The 19,744-nt window shown below is 41.9% G+C and overlaps 1 protein-coding gene across 2 annotated transcripts in view; it reads left to right on the forward strand.

Moving 5' to 3' along the window:
- The window catches only part of roraa (RAR-related orphan receptor A, paralog a), a 173,440-nt gene that overhangs the window by 122,801 nt on the left and 30,895 nt on the right, over positions 1 to 19,744 (forward strand). Inside the window, exon 1 of one of the 2 annotated variants that reach the window (XM_041037663.1) lies at positions 8,043 to 8,142. The exons of the other annotated variant lie outside the window; for it this stretch is intronic. Within the exon in view, the coding sequence (XP_040893597.1) occupies positions 8,112 to 8,142 (31 nt within the window). The 5' untranslated portion in view covers positions 8,043 to 8,111. Of the gene's footprint in view, positions 1 to 8,042; positions 8,143 to 19,744 lie in introns of those variants that run through there. 2 annotated transcript variants of the gene reach the window in all.

The raw sequence follows: 19,744 nt of genomic DNA on the forward strand, positions 1-19,744 counted from the left end.
GACAATACTCAACAGACCAGACTGTTTGCATACGAGCATCAAATGTTTATTGAAACTGAATGAGATAAATTTGAAGTGAGAATCGTATTTTTCCGACAAATAATGTCATTCTATGCAGAAGCTAAAGTGGAAGGGGAAAAAAAAGTTACATCTACAGAGAAGAAAGCAGAAGTGCTCACAAAAGCTTTCGGTGATATTATACATTGACATTTGTGCTGATCGCATTGTGCACATTTTGTTGAATCTGCTTTATTAGAGAAAAGCTGTTTTTTCCCGTTGCTATTAATTTGTGTTTCTGTGGGTGTGCAGTGCCAGAACAGAGAGTTGTGGTTAACCCATTGTGAAGTTAGCCATCATCATTAAGATTCTACAGATAACAGGCATGCGGATTTCTACTGCTCAGCATTATAGGATCCCAGACATCAAAGGCAGGTTTTCATTCTACTGTGTCTGCGGCACGGTGAAGGAAAAAAAAAAGAAAGGAAAAAAAAACAGGAAAGGAGTTATGGAGTCAGGAAAATAAGGCAGATTGGGAGAGGAAAGGAGAGCATGTATACGTACCTGCACGCGAGTCAGGTGACACAATGCTATTTAATGTGTTTGCTGCCACAGAGGGTCCCTCCTGCATAGTTAGCTTCTTGCTAAATTGGCGTCCTCTCTGATTAAGTGGCACCGTCCTTAATAACGCCGTAGCTGACTGCAGGTTGGTTCACTTTAAAGATCAAGTTCATTTCTCACTCTGGTCATTAAAGTGCAGGTCTGTATAATTCAAATCAATTCACTTATGTTTTTTTTCCCTCATCTCTGTTTTTTCTTCCCTTTTTACCTGTAACAACATCGTCAGCTCCAGCTTTCATGTCGTCTCCTTTTTATATCTAATAAATGCAAAGGTGCTGTCAATGATATTTTTTCTTTGTGCAAATCTTGTAATACTGTATTCGGTTCTATTACACAGATATTACAATGAAGTTCTTCTTAATTCAGATTACTTTCTCTTTCAGCATGGTGCCATTATGCTTTTGCCATTACATCAGAGTGAGCTGTTCTACAGTGAGAGTGTTGAATGTACAAGAGAGAGAAATATGCTGTTCTCCAGTATTGTGCTGGATTACAGAATCAAGGTCGACTCACAAGACACAGAGCAGCATTATCCCTTAATCCTGTGTTTTGGTTTCAAATAGCCTTTTTACACCTAATCTTCACAAGTAAAATGACAAACATGAATACTGAGGTAGGTATTTAAATGTGCATTACCTGCAATGTTAAGGTCAAAGGCTTATGCTAACTTAAAGTGGCTCTGTATTTTGTGAAAGAACAGACAATCATGTGTTTGCCACTTATTTTGTTGCAACTGTATTACAGAAGACTAGGGAGTCTTGTGATGAAATTCCCTCAGGCACTTTCAGATGGATAAGTCTGGGAACTTTTCATCCTAACTAGACTCTGTAATATTCTGAATGGAGATACTATTTCTCTCTCACCATGTTTCATGTGGCCTTCTGTTCTTGGGCACAGGGAGGACAAGCTTCACTGAGTCAACAGATATAGTGAGTACACCAGTTTCGGTACAGAGGCAGTGTCTCCCCTTGACCAGGCTGGTCTTAGTATGTCTGTCAGGCTCAGCTGTGGCAGAGCTGGAGGAAACTTAAAGGTGTTGTGAAAGACTAAAAGTGGGACAGCCGCTGCTGCCTCCTGTTGACCTACCTTGTTCAGAGGGTCCAGGTACAGACTGATGACAGGACTCCTCCTCAGCGGACCACATTACTAATGTGTGAGGGTGCAAGAGGAGCACACCCAGTGATGAATCACTCCCCTGCACCCGTGGCATCCTCATAAGTCAAGAGTAAAAGTGTTGAGAGTGCGCTCAGTAAAAGAGCTCCTTCGTCCCGTCCACCGTAGAGAAACTCCATCCAGGCCCGGTGGAAGACTGTAAGGGGGAAGGCTAAGTGGTGCACGTCGCGCATTGCCTGAAGATCTCCCTCAATCTTGAGGAAAACATTAGTCCCTCTGGTGGCTCTCTTGTTTTTATACAGCTCGTAGAACTTAGGAGAAGTAACTTTCATGCTTGAATGCGCCTGCTTTTTAACAAATGAGAGTAATCTACATCGCGTTGATCTGGACTGCCTCACTGGACCAACTGCATTACCTGAAGTCACAGAGAGAACATTAAATATATGTTAGTTTAAGCTAAAACAGTTTTCTTCGGAGGGTCTCTGTGCTGAACAGTCACGGGAAAGGGCACTGTCTCATTATTCACTTTGGTGTTTCAGGAGAGAGAAAAATGGTCAAATTGTTCAGCCTAAAAGCAGAGGAAATATTGAGTAATGTACAACTTCTCTTTTTTTTTATTGAAAACTTTATCAATGCACATCTTGTACATCACAGTTTGTCTCTCTGTTTTCTTCTTTTCTTCTTGCCTTAAGCCAGAAGGTTAACTATTTTAGTTTACACGCCTACCCTCCCCCCAGAGCTGATGTCGGGCTATATTGGTGATGTTGGGGGAGTGTGTAAGTTTGACGCTGGGTAATACATCACACACTCCGGGGGGTCTCCCTGGTATGCTCCTCAATAATGAAGTTCATTCGTTAACTTCTCCCTCAAAGGCCAAGTTCCCCTGCTGCCCTTTTCAACAGCCATTGCAACTCTTACCAGAGTCACCCTACCAACAGAAAAAAAAAAAAAAAAAAACACATCATCATGCTTTTCCCCTTGACAGACTCAGTGGTTGCCTTTGCAGGGCATGAAGAATAAGCAGGTCCATTACCAATCCCTCATGCCTGGTTATAGCCATAATTATCACAGGGAAAATGACCTGCTCTGTTTGGTTTGCCGTAGAGGAGCTGCGCCTTCCTAATCACCTCCTCCTTCCCTCCTGTCGCCCTCATGCCATGGAGATGGAGCTGGTTTTGGGGAAGTCTTGCCAGTTCATTAGAATTCACAGGGTTCCACCTCCCTGCCTAGCCAGGCTAAGCCTCTCACACAGGCTGCCATGCCTGCGATAATCTCCCCTCCTCGTTCCCTCTCGCTCCTTCTTTCTCTATCCTCCTATCCCTTTCCTTTCTGTCCCCACGGGCAGCCTCACACAAAAGAGATGCAGTGCAATTCATTGTTAAATCTGATTTCTATTGATCTATTGAAAATTTGCTCCGTGAGTTATATGATATGACTCCAGCGGTGGTGATCATTTCTCTTTACCGCTTCCTTTTCGTCTCATATACCAAATAAGTAAGCTTTGCAGAATAAGTTATATTTTTTCAAGGCTGTGTCTGTTAGTTGTCCATCTAGTTGCAGTGAGCAGATTCTGAACACTTTCATTGTTGCTGAAGTGCCCAAAGACAGAAAGTAATGGCCTGGCTTTCCACTTAGCTTAAATCTATCAGAGAAATAACAGCAACAACTGAACAGCCACTAAACAAAATAGCGACTAAAAAGCAATTGATGTTTAGTGCTTATTATATCAGCCTCTTGTTGCCACCTCACTCATACCTGCAAGGAGTCATTTAATGTGAAGCAGGCATTCAAGCCTTCCTTAAATGATGTTAGGCTTGGTCAGTCCATAGAGGACAAACAGGCTTTGCTGCCATACTGACACAGTAAATTTGATTCAATTGATTTGGAAATACCAGAGGCTCTTATTTTTGTGTTGGTTCAAAAAAAAAAACAACTAAATTTAGCTCTATAAATAACCATGGCTGTAAAACAAAAGGCTACAGCCTTGTCAACCATTCACTATAAGTACTGTGTTGTTGATTCTGATTACATGACAGTTGACAGGTGTACACTTCACCTATGTAGGAATGATATGCTTTCATATCTCTTCCTTTTGACCCTGCTGTTCTATAAATATTGTGTTTGTGTGTATGTGCATTGAGTGACAGATCGAAAGAGAGGAAAATAGTGCTGAGCTGGCCGTGGGGCTGCTGTGTACACGAAGGATGAAGGGCAGTGTCGCTAATATACAGTCATCTAATCAGAGTGTGACTATAAAGATAGTAAAAAGCACAAGACTTGCGTACATCTGCTGCCTCACTACACTAGACACACTGTGCAGCTCCATGGAAAATCCATTAGCCGTAATGAGTTAACAGCATTTCCTGTAGCTACACATTATACCATAATGCCACATTATTCTGCGGCACAGCATCAGCATGTAGTATGTTTTTAAACTCTCACTGCTTTTATTTAAACTTGTCTTTAAATGCAATGCTCCGCAGTCCTCTGGACATAACCCAATAGTGTCCTCTATTTTCACTGAAATAGATATTCCCTTTGTTGTCTGCGTGATTTATTGAAGTCTTCCCACAAGTGGAAGCCCCCAGGAAATTGCCTGGAATGGCCCTAAATTGGTTTATGATTGTGTGGTGTGGGCCGGTGCTGTTATGGTTCTAATATTATGCCCTCCACTCCTTGGCATCTATATTAAATTGATCTGTATTGTTTTCATGGAGTGCCTGTTGGAGCTTGTTAATTCTACCGCTGCTTCGGGCTGGTTGTGCAGTTCCACACACCCAGGTGGCTCTGTGGCGGAATATAAGCCCCAGCTGTCTGAAATATCTCACAACAAGATTGGGACACAAACTGAGGAAGTTCATAACTGTTTATCCTGTAGGGTCAGTGGCTTCAGAGTGCAACAGCATGCAGACTACATGTCTTTGGTCTTAGAGGCCAGTCCAGAGTTGTAAGAGTTAACGTGGATCAGCTGCATGGTGAGTCTGTGCGTGGAATGGCTACTGACAGACTGCTAATGAGGCCATTATCAGCTCTGGTCCTCTCCTCTTCTCCAGAGGGCACCAGTGGATTCTCTGCACCTCATCTCAATTGAATTCCATTCTACAGGGCTTGTTTACAGTAAATACATTTGCTTGAATTAATCCAAGAGGAGTTCAAGGCACATGACTCGGCTGCTCTAAATGCAGAAATTTAGTGTGTTATGCCTGGCTCAGCTCAGTGTCTGTACTAGTATTGTGTTGGCAGAAACTACTTCACTGTCACTGTTTCTGTTTTATACTCAGGAGAATAAAGTCATGACTAAAATCTGGTCATGGCTTCACATCACCACATTAGTACCCACAGACATTTGACCATCAGTGACTCTTTGGCTTGATCAATGCTCTAATGAAGAAGTATCAGCAGGATATTGGCCTACTGTCACTGGTAACGTGGAGCAGTCAAAGGAGAGAGCGATGAAAAGCAAATGAAGCAGCTTTGCTGGAAACATCTGTCCTTAGGGAGGTCTGAGCCTTTAAGCATAATTATATACTGTTGGAGGCACTATATTTGTTATAAAGCTGAAAGGACATAACAACATCCAGACTGGTTTATTTAGATTTGTTGGGTCTAAGTCATTGGGTCACCCGAATTTAAAAAAAAAAAAAAAAAAAAATCTGTATTTATACTTACCTATTTCAGTATCTAGCCATGCAAATGCTTTGGGTTTTATTTGCCAAGGCTGTGAGATATCCATCTCTGAGATATCTTCTGCCATCACAATATAGTGACGGTGAATGGAATTTTGTTTGCCACAATTTTGAAAGAATTACACTGAAGGAAAATCAACAGCAGCGTCTTCCCACAATCCACAGAGCACACTGTCAACAGTTTTCATCAGGAATATTTCTTTGGTTGAAAGTAGTAGTAGTATTTGTGTGTGTGTCTGTAATTTGGGTGAAGCAGCCCTGTAACTGTGGAAGTGTAAAGGAAGAAAAAAATAAGTCAGTGGACAATGAGTCCCTTTGTGGTCTAAAACCTTGTTCAAACTTACAGTTCACTGAAAAGCTCAGTGAAAAGCTACTTTATTTATATCCAAAAATGACAAATCCAGCTGATTTGTTTCCTGTGTACCACTCATATCTGGATTTATTTATCTTGAAGTTTTTCTTTTTGTTTGTTTTTTTTTTTTTTTTTTTGAGGAGTAGCCACAGAGTGCTTTTATAATCCTCCTAACCTGTAGGGAACTTTCTCTGAACCTCACCTATTCACCACATACATAGACTGTAAGTAGACAAAACATGAGCTCCTTCCAACTCTCTCCTGGCGATCGTGAAATGGATGTTATCCTCCTCTCAGATCTTCTTGGATAACCAGGCAACAGACTCAATCCCTGCGATCATGTTTTGAGTCCCCCCCCACTCCCCACTCCCCCCCTTTAACCATAGCTTATTGTTAAGCCTTAGAGTGTCGAGCCACGGTTGGTTCTAAGACTGATACAGCAGCCACTTTCCAAGAGACAACCACAGATAGTGGCAGTTAGACATGTTCCTGCGTGGGCCTTGGCCCTGACTCATCTGGTGAACTTTGAAGATCTTGTGGGGAGACGCCGACATCAAAATGAGACAACTGCACTGTCTGTGACATCACATTGTTTTGAATAGTTTACCAGAGCCTGTCTATGGCTAGTTTATATCCCGGGCACGCTCCATTTGATGCTATCAGTCTCTGAATGATATTTTGTTCATTAGACGGTGTGCAATAAGAGACCAGTGTTGTCACAACGTGAGTTAATGTGTTTAGTGACTCTAATGGATCATAGAGGTCCTAATGAAACATTGTCATGGGAAGATTTATGTTGCAAGCTGCTGAGCCCTCATTTCCATTTTATATGTGGTTAGAAGTAGTTTTATTCAATGAACAGAGCACAGTCGAAGACATCAAATGAATGTAGATATTTAGAGTGTAAAACAGGAATAAATAAATAATCAAAATGTCTGTTAAAATTGCATTGTTAATATGAAATTCTTGCCCTGTGGAAGTGTCATAATTCTGTGGCAAAGATACAGTGCGGCAGTCATGTTTTTAATATCAAAGAACTGTGGAGAATGTGAAATGAGCCTCCAAATTTTTTTAAATTTGAAATATTGGTGGTGAAAAAAATATTTTCATATTTTTCTGTCCTTTAATTTTACGATTTCAAATATTGCGGCGTCTGAAACCGAAGCTGTATGATGTTTGTCTTGAGACGAGATGATATGAGCACCAGCTTATTCATGGAAATGCCAAATGCAACGTGGTTATTGGCCAAGGCTGGATTGCACTAAAACCAGAATATTGTATCAGAGAGAGGCAGCTGGTTAGGAGTCAGAACAGATTATCATATGAGAGAGGATGAGCGAGGAGAGGGGGAGGAGAGAGAGACAGCAAGAGAGAGAGGGGAGAGAGAGAGAGGGATAGGGACTGGAATGGGAAGCAGGGGGCGAAAGCGAGGGGCATGGGAGGGAGAGAGGGAGAAATGATAGCAAGAAACTCATCCCCCAGTCGCTGTGGGGTGGAGGGGATCATCCAAACCCTTCCGTCACTATCTCCCCTTCTTCACCTGTCAAAAAGAGTGTGTGAGAGCCATCGGAGTGTAAGAGAGAGAGAGAGGGGAATGCGGGTCCTCTGAGAGGTCAGGGGAAGAAGCTGAGACTCCACTCATCTTCTCTCTGTGTAGGGCCCACCGCTGCTCGCAGACATCTGGCCTCACACTGATCACTCATATCTACAGACAGGGAGGAGGAGAAGAGCGGAGCGCTTCGATCTTTGAGCCACCGAAAAATTACACATCCCCTCTTATCCATCCTCTCCACTCTCTTCTTTTTCTTTTTTTTGCTTCCTACTTCTACTCCTACTTTGTTTCTTCAGCTGTTTTTCTCCTTCACCCCTCTCTCATCCCCGTCTAGCCTTTTATCCCCTCTTTGACTTTTTTCTTATCCTTGACATTGCACCATTTTTAAAGACATAAAACCAAGAGAAAGGGCAGAACAAGAGCGTGAAAAACTGGTGTCTGCTAGAACTGGTTCCGACTTTATCCTTGCACTAAAAAGATAAGCCACAGAAGATAGTGAGCGTGTGCTGTGTCTAGCGAGCCAGTATACAAGGCTCTGACTGCAATCAGTGGGAAGGAGGCCAGCTTCCCTGCCTGAGCTCTCAGCGCCCCTACTGGCTGCATGCTGTGCCAATCAAAGGCTAGTGGGTGGGGAGCAGTCAGACATGAACACTGATGTCACAGTCACATGGATTCTGGTGTGGTCATGCTCGGAGGCTGAGAGACAGAGCTGTGCTGGCCAGCTGCTGCTGAGACAGCAGTGGAGGGCTTTGCGCTGGTGATAGTTCTTCTCTTATGGACTCGAAGCTTAATGATGTATTTTGTGATTTCAGCTATGAAAGGTAAGAGCAAAATGCATGCTGATCCTGCACCCAGAGTAACAAGTAGGGAAGTATGGCTCCGCTATTCATAGCCTGCCAACTCTTTGCATTTCATTTGCAAGGCATGAGTGTGACAGAGAGAGAGAGGGAGAGAGAGGGAGACAGGGAGGGAGGGAGAGAGAGAGAACTACAGTAGTACAGCGCTCCCGAATGCTTGCAAGTGAATTAAGCTTTCCTAATATCTCTTTTCATGGGCAGAATTTCTTCTTTTAATTCAGAAAAAGACACTGAGCTAGAAATCTTCAACTTATAAAAAACTATGAAGGTATTCTGCTTTGATTTTATTATAGTCAGTGCTTGTTTTCTCACTGCTGTTGTGTGGGGTGCTGTGTAAACCACAGCCGGTGTAATCTTTGCACGCGTACGTCTCTGACAAGAACAGCACCTCAGCTTCAGAGCAGAAGTTTTTTTGGCATAGATGTGAGGTGGGGAGGGGCGGGGGGTGGGGGTCCTGTCGGTATTCCTTTCTGCCCCATTCTTAATCCTGTTGTTCCAGTCCAGAGGACGTGTCTGTTCCGCGGGAAGATGTGCGTGACAGTGTTGAACGTGGGTCGCAGACGGGCGACAAGGCACTGGCGCGATTGGCAGACTGTGATTCTTTGAGTTGATACTGGTGCATGTGTGTTTATATCTGTGTGTGTGCGAGTGTGTTGTGCTCCACTGACCTATTTTTTGGGTAGTCGGGTTTACATGTGTGGCCATGAGAGCAGGACTGGGTCCTCCCAGTCACTGTGATGTTGATCTAGTATGCTTAATCCCAGCTCTTCCACCCCCTCCATCATACAGGCATACATGCGCACACACTCATCCGCACAGACAGCTACTGAAAGTGCAGTCAGACATACAGTACAGTACACATTTCTCTCATGCATGCTTGCATACACACACACACACACACACATGCACACACATGCAAATAATCATGTTTTTCACACATGTGAATACACTCTCATTCTTCCATACAGAGCAATGTGAACAACCATATCTAAACATATGTGCTCATATACCCGTGATACAGTCAAATACAATAACCATGATGAGGCACAGGAAGCTGTCATTCTGTGTTAAATGAAAAATGTCAGTAATGATAATTTGATTTGACACTTGCTGCTTTTTCTCTCTCCCCACCTGTCCAAAAATAAATGTACATTTGTGCTTATCACATTTATTGTCAAGACAAGAAAAAAGCTGTGGAGCATTTTCAAAATACGTCTGTGTATACATATTACTAAAAGCAAATATTATTAATGTGTGTAAAATAATGCTTTAACCAAATTTATATTGTTATTAACAATATTAGTAAGATCAATAGTAACCCCTACGGTTATCCTAATTTTCATTTACAAATTTATATATGTTTGTCATCCAGATGCTGTTAAGTATCATGCTCTTTGTGTGAGACTGGTGACTATATGAGCACAGCGTTTTTTCTTTTTTCTTATTGATCACAGTGTGAGAATTCATTTATGAAGTGAGGCTCACAGTCATCTCTGGTATGTCTGACTTGTGTGAAAAAGAGAGAGTTCAGTCCTGTATCTTATTTTCAGTGAGACACATATGAAAAATGGCCTTTGACCTATTGTCCTTTATATGCAATTTTATAGTGAAGGGCTTTATGAAAGCACATATTTTTGGACAGAATTGAGTGTCTTTTGCTGTGCAGCTTTTCTGTGACCTTTTTAAAGTGTGGCGCATACACGGCATTTTATTGTGTATATTTCTTCTCTTGGCTTAGTGTAGGAATCCATTTTTAATTTGACATATTAATTTAATTCATCAGGATTAAATGTCTTAGTTAACCTGTTTAGTGGCCAGTTTTCATCTCTCCTTTTAGCTCTGTCTTTTCCATTATTGGTACATTCGGTTTGACAGGAGCTGCTGGTGTCATCACAGGATACTGCGACAATGTCAGAAATGAGATTAAAATGTGAACAAGCTGTATAATTGGAAACTAATTTAAACAGCAGTAGTAATTTCTTCCTGAAAATGGTCGGTGAAATGGATGAACAGCACAATGACTTGCTGCCTTGGCATGCACTTCTTCATTATGTTAATGTTTTTACACAATCACACTGCATGTGCCTTTTTTTGGTGGTGTTTTTTTTTTTCTATTGTTTTTCAGACTGTACACAACAGAATAATGCTAATATACCAAACATCTCTATGTGTCTCTGTGGCTTTGTCCCTATCCTGCAACACCCGTCCCCCCCCCCCCCCCCCCCCCCCTCCACTACCACCACCTCTCCTTCTCTGTTCAGCCTCTCTACCACACCACTGCCTCTCAAGTACCTAATTACCTGTAATGGAAACATCCCTCTCATTACCCCATGCAAATTAGCCAGCCTACTCAGCACAATTAAGATGAAAATTCCAATTACATAATTAAAGAAAGTTGTTTGATGTGTGGATCGACAGAAAAAGTAAAAAGTGCATCTCATCCACAGTACATATAATTAACCCTTCAAAAATGACATTACTGTGGCAAGATATACTATACATATTGTCTCAAAATTGTCGAAAGCAAAGCCCAGAAAGCGACTACAGTGTCATAAATATGTGATTTAACACGCGTGTGTACTAGACTGTAAAAAATGTTCTGGGGCCGTAGAGAAGGTAAAGCCAAATATCTTGTGATAGGCGCTTTAAGGCTATGTTAACAAGGCTGTAAATATTTGCTGTAGATTTGGTACTCTTTGTCTCTTTCTATCAGTGGCTGATTGAAGTGCTCACTACCCAGTGCTGCAGGCTCTCACACATTAAAGCAGAGGTTAACAAGATTGGCTATTATCCAGTTAGGGACTGAGGACATGAAGAGCCAAAGGAAAAATCGCCACAGATTAAGGTGAAGGCAAATATAGCACAAGTCACCTGCCAGGATTTAAAATAAAAGACCCAATTACAAAGAAGGAATATTTAAGAAGAGCTGTTCTCACATCCTCTGACGTTAAATATATATCTATATATTTATATAGATATATATTTGACTCTGTGATTAAAATAATTTTCATTTGAATGTGAACATAATTCCAATTACAATGTTAATAGGGTCAAATAAAATTTTGCATAACCTCAAAATGATCCCATATCCCGTGAAATGTCCCATAAAATCTGCATTTATGAAAAATGTTTTGATTAAATTTCACCATCTCTAAGGGAGAATTTACATGTTATGGTAAAATTGAAAAGATAATATCTGAGCAGAGGAAAGACAAAACAAACAAGAGTCACTCAGACAGACGGAGTGTGTGTGCTTCAGCCCTCTCTCTTGCCTCTTAGCTGGCTGAGGAAGTGGAATGGCGTCCCCCCAGGTTATTAAAGTGTGTGAGGTGTGCCAGTCTGTGCTGTGCACACTGAGACGAACACCCTGGCTGCCTGACTGTGTGTGGAGGGACTGGTTAATGAGATATTGACTGCCCATTGAGAGCATGGATTTTTGATTTGGCTCCATAGAAGTTTGGAGGAGAAGGAGGTGCACTCTGGAGAGGAGAGATGGGCGCTAATTTCTGAATTTGATATTGTTTTGTTTTTTTATTACCAGTTATTAGTATTGTTTATTATGTTACAGTTTTTTATTGGTAATTCTAGTAATTCGTACAACATAAGTCACATGAGAGGTGTTCATAATCAATCACCCATGAATGAATGATATGAAAGTACCAACAAAAATGAAATGATTCCAAATAAAATTATTAATCATCATCATCATCATTTTACAGTACCTAAGTTCTTAATTATTATCCACACTTCAAAAGATATTGACACCAACCCAATGGAGAAGATTACAGTGTTTCTTGTAGCCACATCAGACTATAGTTTTTATACCGCACACACATTAATCTATGACTTCGCCCAAGCCATTGTCAGGGTGCCAGACAGCTCTGTCAGTCATCTTGTCTTGTCAGTCACACCTCGTGGTTTTGACAGATTAGTCCAATCGCGGGCGAGGTTAAGTGACTGTCTTGTCCTATGCCCAATCAAACAGCGGGACACAACAAAGAGCAACGGCTCAAGTTAACCGTCAGGCTACACAAGATCATTTTTGTTCATTCTGAAACATTCTCACCGTGTTCAGTCAAGTTTCTCAATTTGGCTCTCCAGTCAGGTAAAACACCTAGCTGGGCTTAGTCAAATGCTTCCAACTTAAGGGTAATTTCCTACTTTACTTTCACTCAGTATTTCAGGAGTCACTTATAGATCCTTTGAAGTGTCTCCCTGTCATGCAGCATTTAGCTGCTGATAGAATACTTCCTCTGTCAGCACTCCTTAGATAATCATGTACCACAGTCCACAGAGTTTTTTTTTACATTTTTACTTTCATTTTTCTCTCCTTCTTCCTGTAGCCTCCTCTGTAGAATATGTACTGACAATAGAGATAGGACACTTTTGCTGTCATTGTTCACAGAAACCCTTTCTCCTTTTTGTTATTTGTGGTTATTTAATGCACTGACATGCATGCTCCTAGCATAGACTAGCTTTAAGAAAGAAATCAATTTTCAGGGGGAATTTTTAAGAAATGAAATACGGAGATGATTTAGAAGAATAAATAACATTTTCTTGGCCTCACGTGCCCGGCTTAGCCCTTATATGCTGGGCCACTTGGGGCTCAGAAGTTAACAATGTTTTAAGAGAGTGAAGGGTGAAGTTATTTTCCTCTTGTACTTTCATTCTGAGCGTGTTTCGTACCATTGGCTTTTTTCCTCTGTGGGCCTCTGGAGTGCTGTCCATTGGCCTTTTGAAGTTGCATCAAAGAGGAAATGGGGGTGAAAAGCATTATTGATTTTGCGTTTTGTCTGACTCAAACACTGAGGACAGAAAAACACATAAGGAGTTAGGTGTTCGCAGTGGGGCAGCTCCATCTCTTGTGTGTGAGCCATAGGGAGACGGGGGGAGGTGGGGGGGGCGGTGGACCAAAAGAGGTAGAAGGTGAGGAGCAACACCAGGCAACACTAATGCATCCCTCCCGAGAGTCGTATGCTCAGTCCTCTCGCTTCCATCATTTCTCTTCTCCTTTCTCTTCTTAATGGCAGAGTAAATAAAGCCCATCACTGTACAGCTGCGAGACAAACCTCCATCTCTCCCCGCCATGTCGGATAGCTTTTCCTCCTCCTCCATCAGGCCGGTGACTCCCGAGCTCTGACAGCACTCTCCAGTTGACCTGCTTTTCCATGAAACACCAAGCTGCTCTCTTCTCAGTTGTAATCAGATCTCTCTGCTAGGCAAGCACGCCGGCAGCGAGCAAGAAGAGGAGTATTGTTTGTGTGCTTTATCACCTTTATCCTCCTCCTATGTCAGTCCAGCAGAGGTGAGATGAGAGAGGAGTACTTTTCTGGTGTTAATGTCACGCTGACTAAGAAGGAGCTCTCACTGACAGCCGCTGATAAGAGCTGTCACTAGTTTGGCTTACTCAGCAATTATGCTATTGACTTATGCTATTGACATATGCTATAGCCATGTTCTGTGAACTTTGTTGATTTCCTAGGTTGCACGTATGGGAGCCAATGCCATCACTGTAAATAGTGATGGCATTGCCAGAATTGCAGCAAAAGTATGCAGTAGAGTCAGGGAATGAGGGAGGGGTCAGAGGTCACAGCATACTAAGTCACACTCCCCTCTGCTCCATGGAGAGCGACTGCGGCATCTAGGGACCCTGGCGGGGAACAAAGGATGAAAAATGAGAGGTGCATGGAATTTTGATGAGATGAGGGAACAGGCAGCGTTATAACAAAGGTCGTCACAACATGCGCTCTGCCGCTTGATTACAAAAGGGAGAGAAGTGTGTGAGGCATTTGATTACATGTCCCAGCAGAGGCCATTAGGCGTTCTACTTGTAGGATGGCATCATTTACACTCATCTGATCTGGCGTCTGCGCCGATGAACAAACCAGTGTGTGAGTGTGCGTGAATCCTCCTGAGCACTAGGGGTGCTCTTCAAGAAAGACAAATGATATGAATATCTGCTTTCCAGAGTTCTGAAGTTGTTACAGTCTCCTAACTTCACCCTCAGTGCCGACCACACGTTTCCCCACCAGGCAACAGAATGTTGAACAGAGCATGCTTGAATCTCCCAGAGGAACCTGTGCGGGCTGGAGTGAGAACTAACTCTCAAGGTTTGCAGCATTAGGCGCTCCTGACCCCAACTAAGATGCATGAAAGGAATTTTATCATCATAAATAACAAAGAAAAACAGCCTTGCCACAACAGTCTGCTTAAGATTGATTTTTATGCACATGCATTCATTTGAAATAAAAGAAATGCTGCTTCAGAGCTAATTACAAAGATGAAAGGAGGTAGAATGTGCAAGGCAGTGAACTTTGTTTAAAGGCGCAGCACATGGCTTATTCAGGGACATGGAGCTTTAATGAAATCCAACCCCATTTATGAACTCATAGAGTTTCAAATTGAAACTGTATTTGCACGGTTGATATACAAGAGAAAAAATATGCGCCCTCGCACGTGTCGGTCTCAATATCCTAATTCGGCGAGTCAGGCATCAGAGCCAACTAAACAATGGGTGTCCTAGACAATGAGTGTGTGGATGTTTCCCAGCTGGAGCAAAGGGGTTAACTGGCTGTGGAGAGATCCTTGACCTATCTGAGATGAGCTCCCCGCACCCTCCAGCAATGTGGAATATATGATTGCTGATTATGAGTTTATTCCCCATCGTGCTGAGCCTTTTGCATGTCAGGATCCATCCCTCCCCAGCTGAACTGATTAAGGAGCTGGAGATGATGCTACAGCTCTCAGCGATTGCTGAAAGACTCTCAGAGAGCCTGGTAATCTGGAGTGCAGCTGGCAATCACCCACCACTGACTCTTTTGGAAGCTTTTCGGGTTGTTTTGTTGTTTTCAAGTGGGTTTTTTTGGCATATTGTTGTCTTTGTTCCCCTGGGCTTCTTGTTTCTAGATGAGAGCTTTCCTAGTGCTGAGCACAGGTCCTTGTCAACCTGGCTGCTCAGCTCAGCCTAGTCCAGCCTCAACAACAGCAGCGTCAGCAAAGACCCTCGCTCAAAGTCTCAGGATGTGCTTATGATCACCCTCTTACAGGAGCCTAATTTGGGCTTTAAAAAAAAAAAAAAAAACTATCCTCATCCCTGATAAAAAAAAAAAAAAAAAAAGCTCTCTCTATGCTCATTTTCATAGCTCCTACAATCCAATAGATGGGACAAAGGCATCACATAAATTGAAAGAAATAGCTCCTCAAAAAATGTATCCGCTTGTAAACTTTTAAGGGTTTATGTGCCGTTCAGTGAATTTCTGTCACAGGGAAACAAATAGAGTTTTCTATCAAAAAGACTGGCACGACCGCTTTATTTGCTTGCAGGGATCTGTCGCTTACTTACAAATCAACAGCTGTCGTCTCTAAGTTTTGTTTTTGTCAATAGTTGCAGGGGAAAGGAAGACAGTCCTGTTCCTACTGCGCTGATGGCTGTTTTAATGCTTTTAATGTGTGACTTGGGGCAGCGGAGGAGAATTCCACCCAAACAGAGCATTCTCAGTTACTATCAAAGCTGTACAGCCCACTGCTAATGACGTCCCACTGTCAGATGCATCACCCACAGTTTTACTACTCATTGCTTAAATGCTTAAATGTTTTGTGACCCAGTGAAAATACCATTAATATACTGCTGTTCAGTTAAGACAAACATATTACCAACAACGCTGTCTGGTTGTACACAGCCTCAAAGACAAATACACAGTCTAATAAACTGAAGAAGAAAACTGTCATTTTCTCTTGTGTATTTGTATTTTAAGGCTAATTCAGAGCTTATGTTACCGTGTCTGGATCTGCAGTCAACAGTAAAACTAACGGAGTTCCAGATGTGACACCATCAGTCCCAGTAAACAAATGGCTATTGTCTGAGCTCTGCTTGCTTGTGTAAATGAAATACTTTAAGGTGTTACACTGCTGTGATGAAAGACACCAAACATGTCCCATGTCTAACCACAGTGTCTGAGAAGTGATGGGTGGTTAACTCCTCCCAGACTGTTTGTGCATGTGTTTGCATTTTTAGGCGGTATGTTATTTGTTTTTATCTAGCAGGAAATCTTTGTTATTTGTACTTAAATTTAAATGATTTCATTTTACACATTTGTGCATAAATTACTAATCACATCTTACAGTACCTATATGTAAGTATTATTCATTTTTGTATGGAATAAAATTTAGGGGCCTCATGCTTAGATTTTATGCTCAGTAACATTCTTTTGTTACAAAAACAACAGACAGATTCCAACTCTTTATATTTCTTCTCATCATGTATGAGCCTTATTGTTGTGGAGCACATTAGCTGTCACTGTGGGTAAACCAACGGTGAGGGGAAACGAGGCAGGATGGGAGATAGGGGAAGTAAAATTTCCAGAAATTGAGGATGATCAGAGAAAAACTACTGTATGTTTGACATACCTTGCCCACTTGAGTGGGTAAGGAAGTTGTGTTTTGATCTTTTGACACATGATTACATTGGGCCTTTCTGCTTTGATCTCAGCATGGATTTTTTCCCCCTTTCCCTTGATGTGGGATTATTATAATTTATACATAAGGGATTTTGTTTTTTCTTGGGCCTCAGCAAACTTGAGTAAACATCGTATACGTAGCAGATTAACATTGTATTCATTTACACATTCTCATTAGCGAGTCCTAACGTAATTAATCAGAGGCCGTGCTATATAAGAAGATAGACACCATTCAAATAATTTATTCCTTTCTACTCTTACCGAGTGTGAGAAAAAGTGTCTGATCAATTCCTCCCTTAGATGTAGCTCTTTGAAGACACGCAGTGTCTTACGAGAGCAGCACCACCGCATTTATTCTCTAGAAACTGAGGGCTGCCGACCTTGCATATACTGTACAAACATTGTAGGGAATTGTTGCCTGAATCATCTTAATAGCCAACAATTCCCCCTAAATATAGGAGCCGTATAACCCCAATTAAACCCGTACAGGTGTAAAACATTCCCTTTTCTGTCTTGTGCTGCAGCAGTGCAGCTTCGGTTAGGTTTTGGAGTTTGCAGTGTGTTATTGGCCCAGGTAATTACACTAAAAATAGAGAAGGCCTGATACTAAGCTTGTTGCCTTTCATGCTTAGTTCTGTGCCTAGAGATGTGCAGATTATTTATGATTTTATGTTTGCAGGCACCTGAGGCACAACTACATGAAAGCAGTAAAAAAAAAACTTATGTCTCTGTCCTGTTTTATTTCTAGATGCTATACAAAGGCAGCTGGACTTGCTTGAGATTCTTGAAGATGTTTCACCTCTCATCAGGAAGACTTTTTTTTGTTCTAATCAGAAATGAAGAACCCTTTCCGTAGTTTGCATGTGCAGGAATGTATGGATTGTAGTATTGGACTTGCCAACGTACCGATAAAATATTTATGTTGTAGGGGATTTGTGTTGTTATTACCAAACTTGTCCTTTGTGCACCTGTATACTATTCTAAAGACGTTTGTTCAGTAACACCTGCATTATGTATTATGCATTATTATTACTGTCGCTAACATTATGTGCCGCAGTATGGTGTGAAATCTGCTGTAAATGCTGTGCAGTGCCCAAAGTAGCACTGCAGAAAGGTTCGACATATTGTTTTCTCTATTGGAAAACAATGGCTCAAGCTGGCGCACAACAACTGTGCCAGCGATCATATGTAGACAGACTTTAATTGCAACCATTGTAAATGAATTTTGTTACTACATAAACGTGCCTGCAGGGCAGTCTCACTGATTGAGTAATTAGCAGCTACCTAAGTAAATCACATGCTAAACTGCACTGCATTTGCAAGTGCAAATTAAATGAATGTTCTGAAAAGCACAGCGAAATAGATCCTGACAGTTATTTTGACATTTCACGTAATTTTTGAAGAAGTGGGGAATTTTAAATTCAAAATGCTATCTTACACTCTTAAATTAGACAGTCTTGTGACCTCTAGATGTCAGAAATTAGGTACAGGTCTGTGTGTTTCTGTTGGTCCAGAATTTCAAAAGATAAATAAATAAATTTTATTCTCTTACATACATGGATTAACATAAAAAAAGTTCGAGTTTTTCCACGTTGGTTCTACCACATGCAAGAGATAAGCAGGGGGTGGTGTATTTCATCTGCTCAGTTTTACTCTTGAGGCAATCCAGAGATTGTTCAGTTTGTATTGTAAACAGAATGTTATCCATAGGCAACAGATATTCTATGGCTATTACTGATGTATGTTTGTAAGATAGATTTGATGTCACAATAGTATATCCCCTGAGCACCCACAAGAGCCTCCAATGATGAAGGGTTTATTTTTGAAACTACAGGAAAGGCTTTCTGCAGATTAATTCCACTGTATGGTTCCCATTGTGGGAGAAACAAATTGGGCTTTACAGAATTAGTGTGTTTGCTGCATAAATCTCAAATCTATTCCTGAAACATACGATTGTGCCTTTGAGTGAAAAAGGAAGCAAACCTTCCCGACTGGATTAGAGCTCAAGGTACAGTAATGATGGCTCGGTGTTTCTCCATTGACCCAGGTGTGTTGTCTAAATACAATATGGATGTGCAGGGCTGCCTGTGTACTCCAGTGCTGGGAGACTATTTGCTGAAGGTCATTTGGGATCATAGCGTGCCATTAATAATTCCTGAAAGCATCCAACATCTCCATCTGTTCTGCTGCATCCATCGCTCCACTTCAAAGACAAAGGCAGCATTTGCAGGTTAGCATTAAACCTGCCTCCAGGCTAAGGTGTTGGAGGTGGGACTCTTTGTTGAGAGAACATATCTCTGGTCATCAGGTCATAACGTTTGCATGTTTGCTCCCACAGCTTGAACTTATGAACACGTAGGTACACAAATACTATTGTGTGTGTTTTTCAGCTTTCACTGGCTGAGAGGAGTGGACATGCGTGGTACAGTAATTCCTCGCATACCCTTGCAGGCTACCAGTCTCTCTACAGGGATGCAATTACCACCCTCCATCGACTCTGGCCGGTCAGCTTGACAAGGTGTTACCGGAGAAATTATCAAAGCAGTTTTTAAAGGAGGCATTTAATTATGGGCATTGTGTGCATTCGTGTGTGTGTGTGTGTAGTTGACCAAATAGCACATATTCACCTGTGTGCACGGCTTTCAGCGCAGTAAAATCTAAACAGGTCTCAATGACAGGCCCACTTCAGATACGCAGGAGTCCTGCGGGGAGTAAATGGATGTTTGGCAGTGGCATGTGCTACCCGGGCCTGGTGGGCACAGTGGGCGAGGAGGCAAGTGCCTGGCTGAGTGAAAGATGGCAGTGTGCAAGCAGAGTGTGTGCACACAGCTGAGGCTGTGACAGAAAACAGTGAGAGTTCTGCTCCTGCTGCTTCATCTTCCCCTGCCAATGATAGACCCTCAATTTAATTTTGCTAATAGCACAAGTGCAGCCATCACAATGGACTGGGAACAGCTTATGAACATTTATTCCATCCTCTCTTCGCTCAGATGTGGCCAATCATAAAGATGTTTGGTTTATTTAAAAAAAAAGAGGAATGGAAATCTGGTAACATAAAGAGCACAGTGTATCATTCGCTGAAGCTTACAATTATTATGCTTCATCCCTCA

Source organism: Toxotes jaculatrix, chromosome 5 (genome assembly GCF_017976425.1).
Source record: "Toxotes jaculatrix isolate fToxJac2 chromosome 5, fToxJac2.pri, whole genome shotgun sequence".
Classification (NCBI taxonomy): domain Eukaryota; kingdom Metazoa; phylum Chordata; class Actinopteri; family Toxotidae; genus Toxotes; species Toxotes jaculatrix.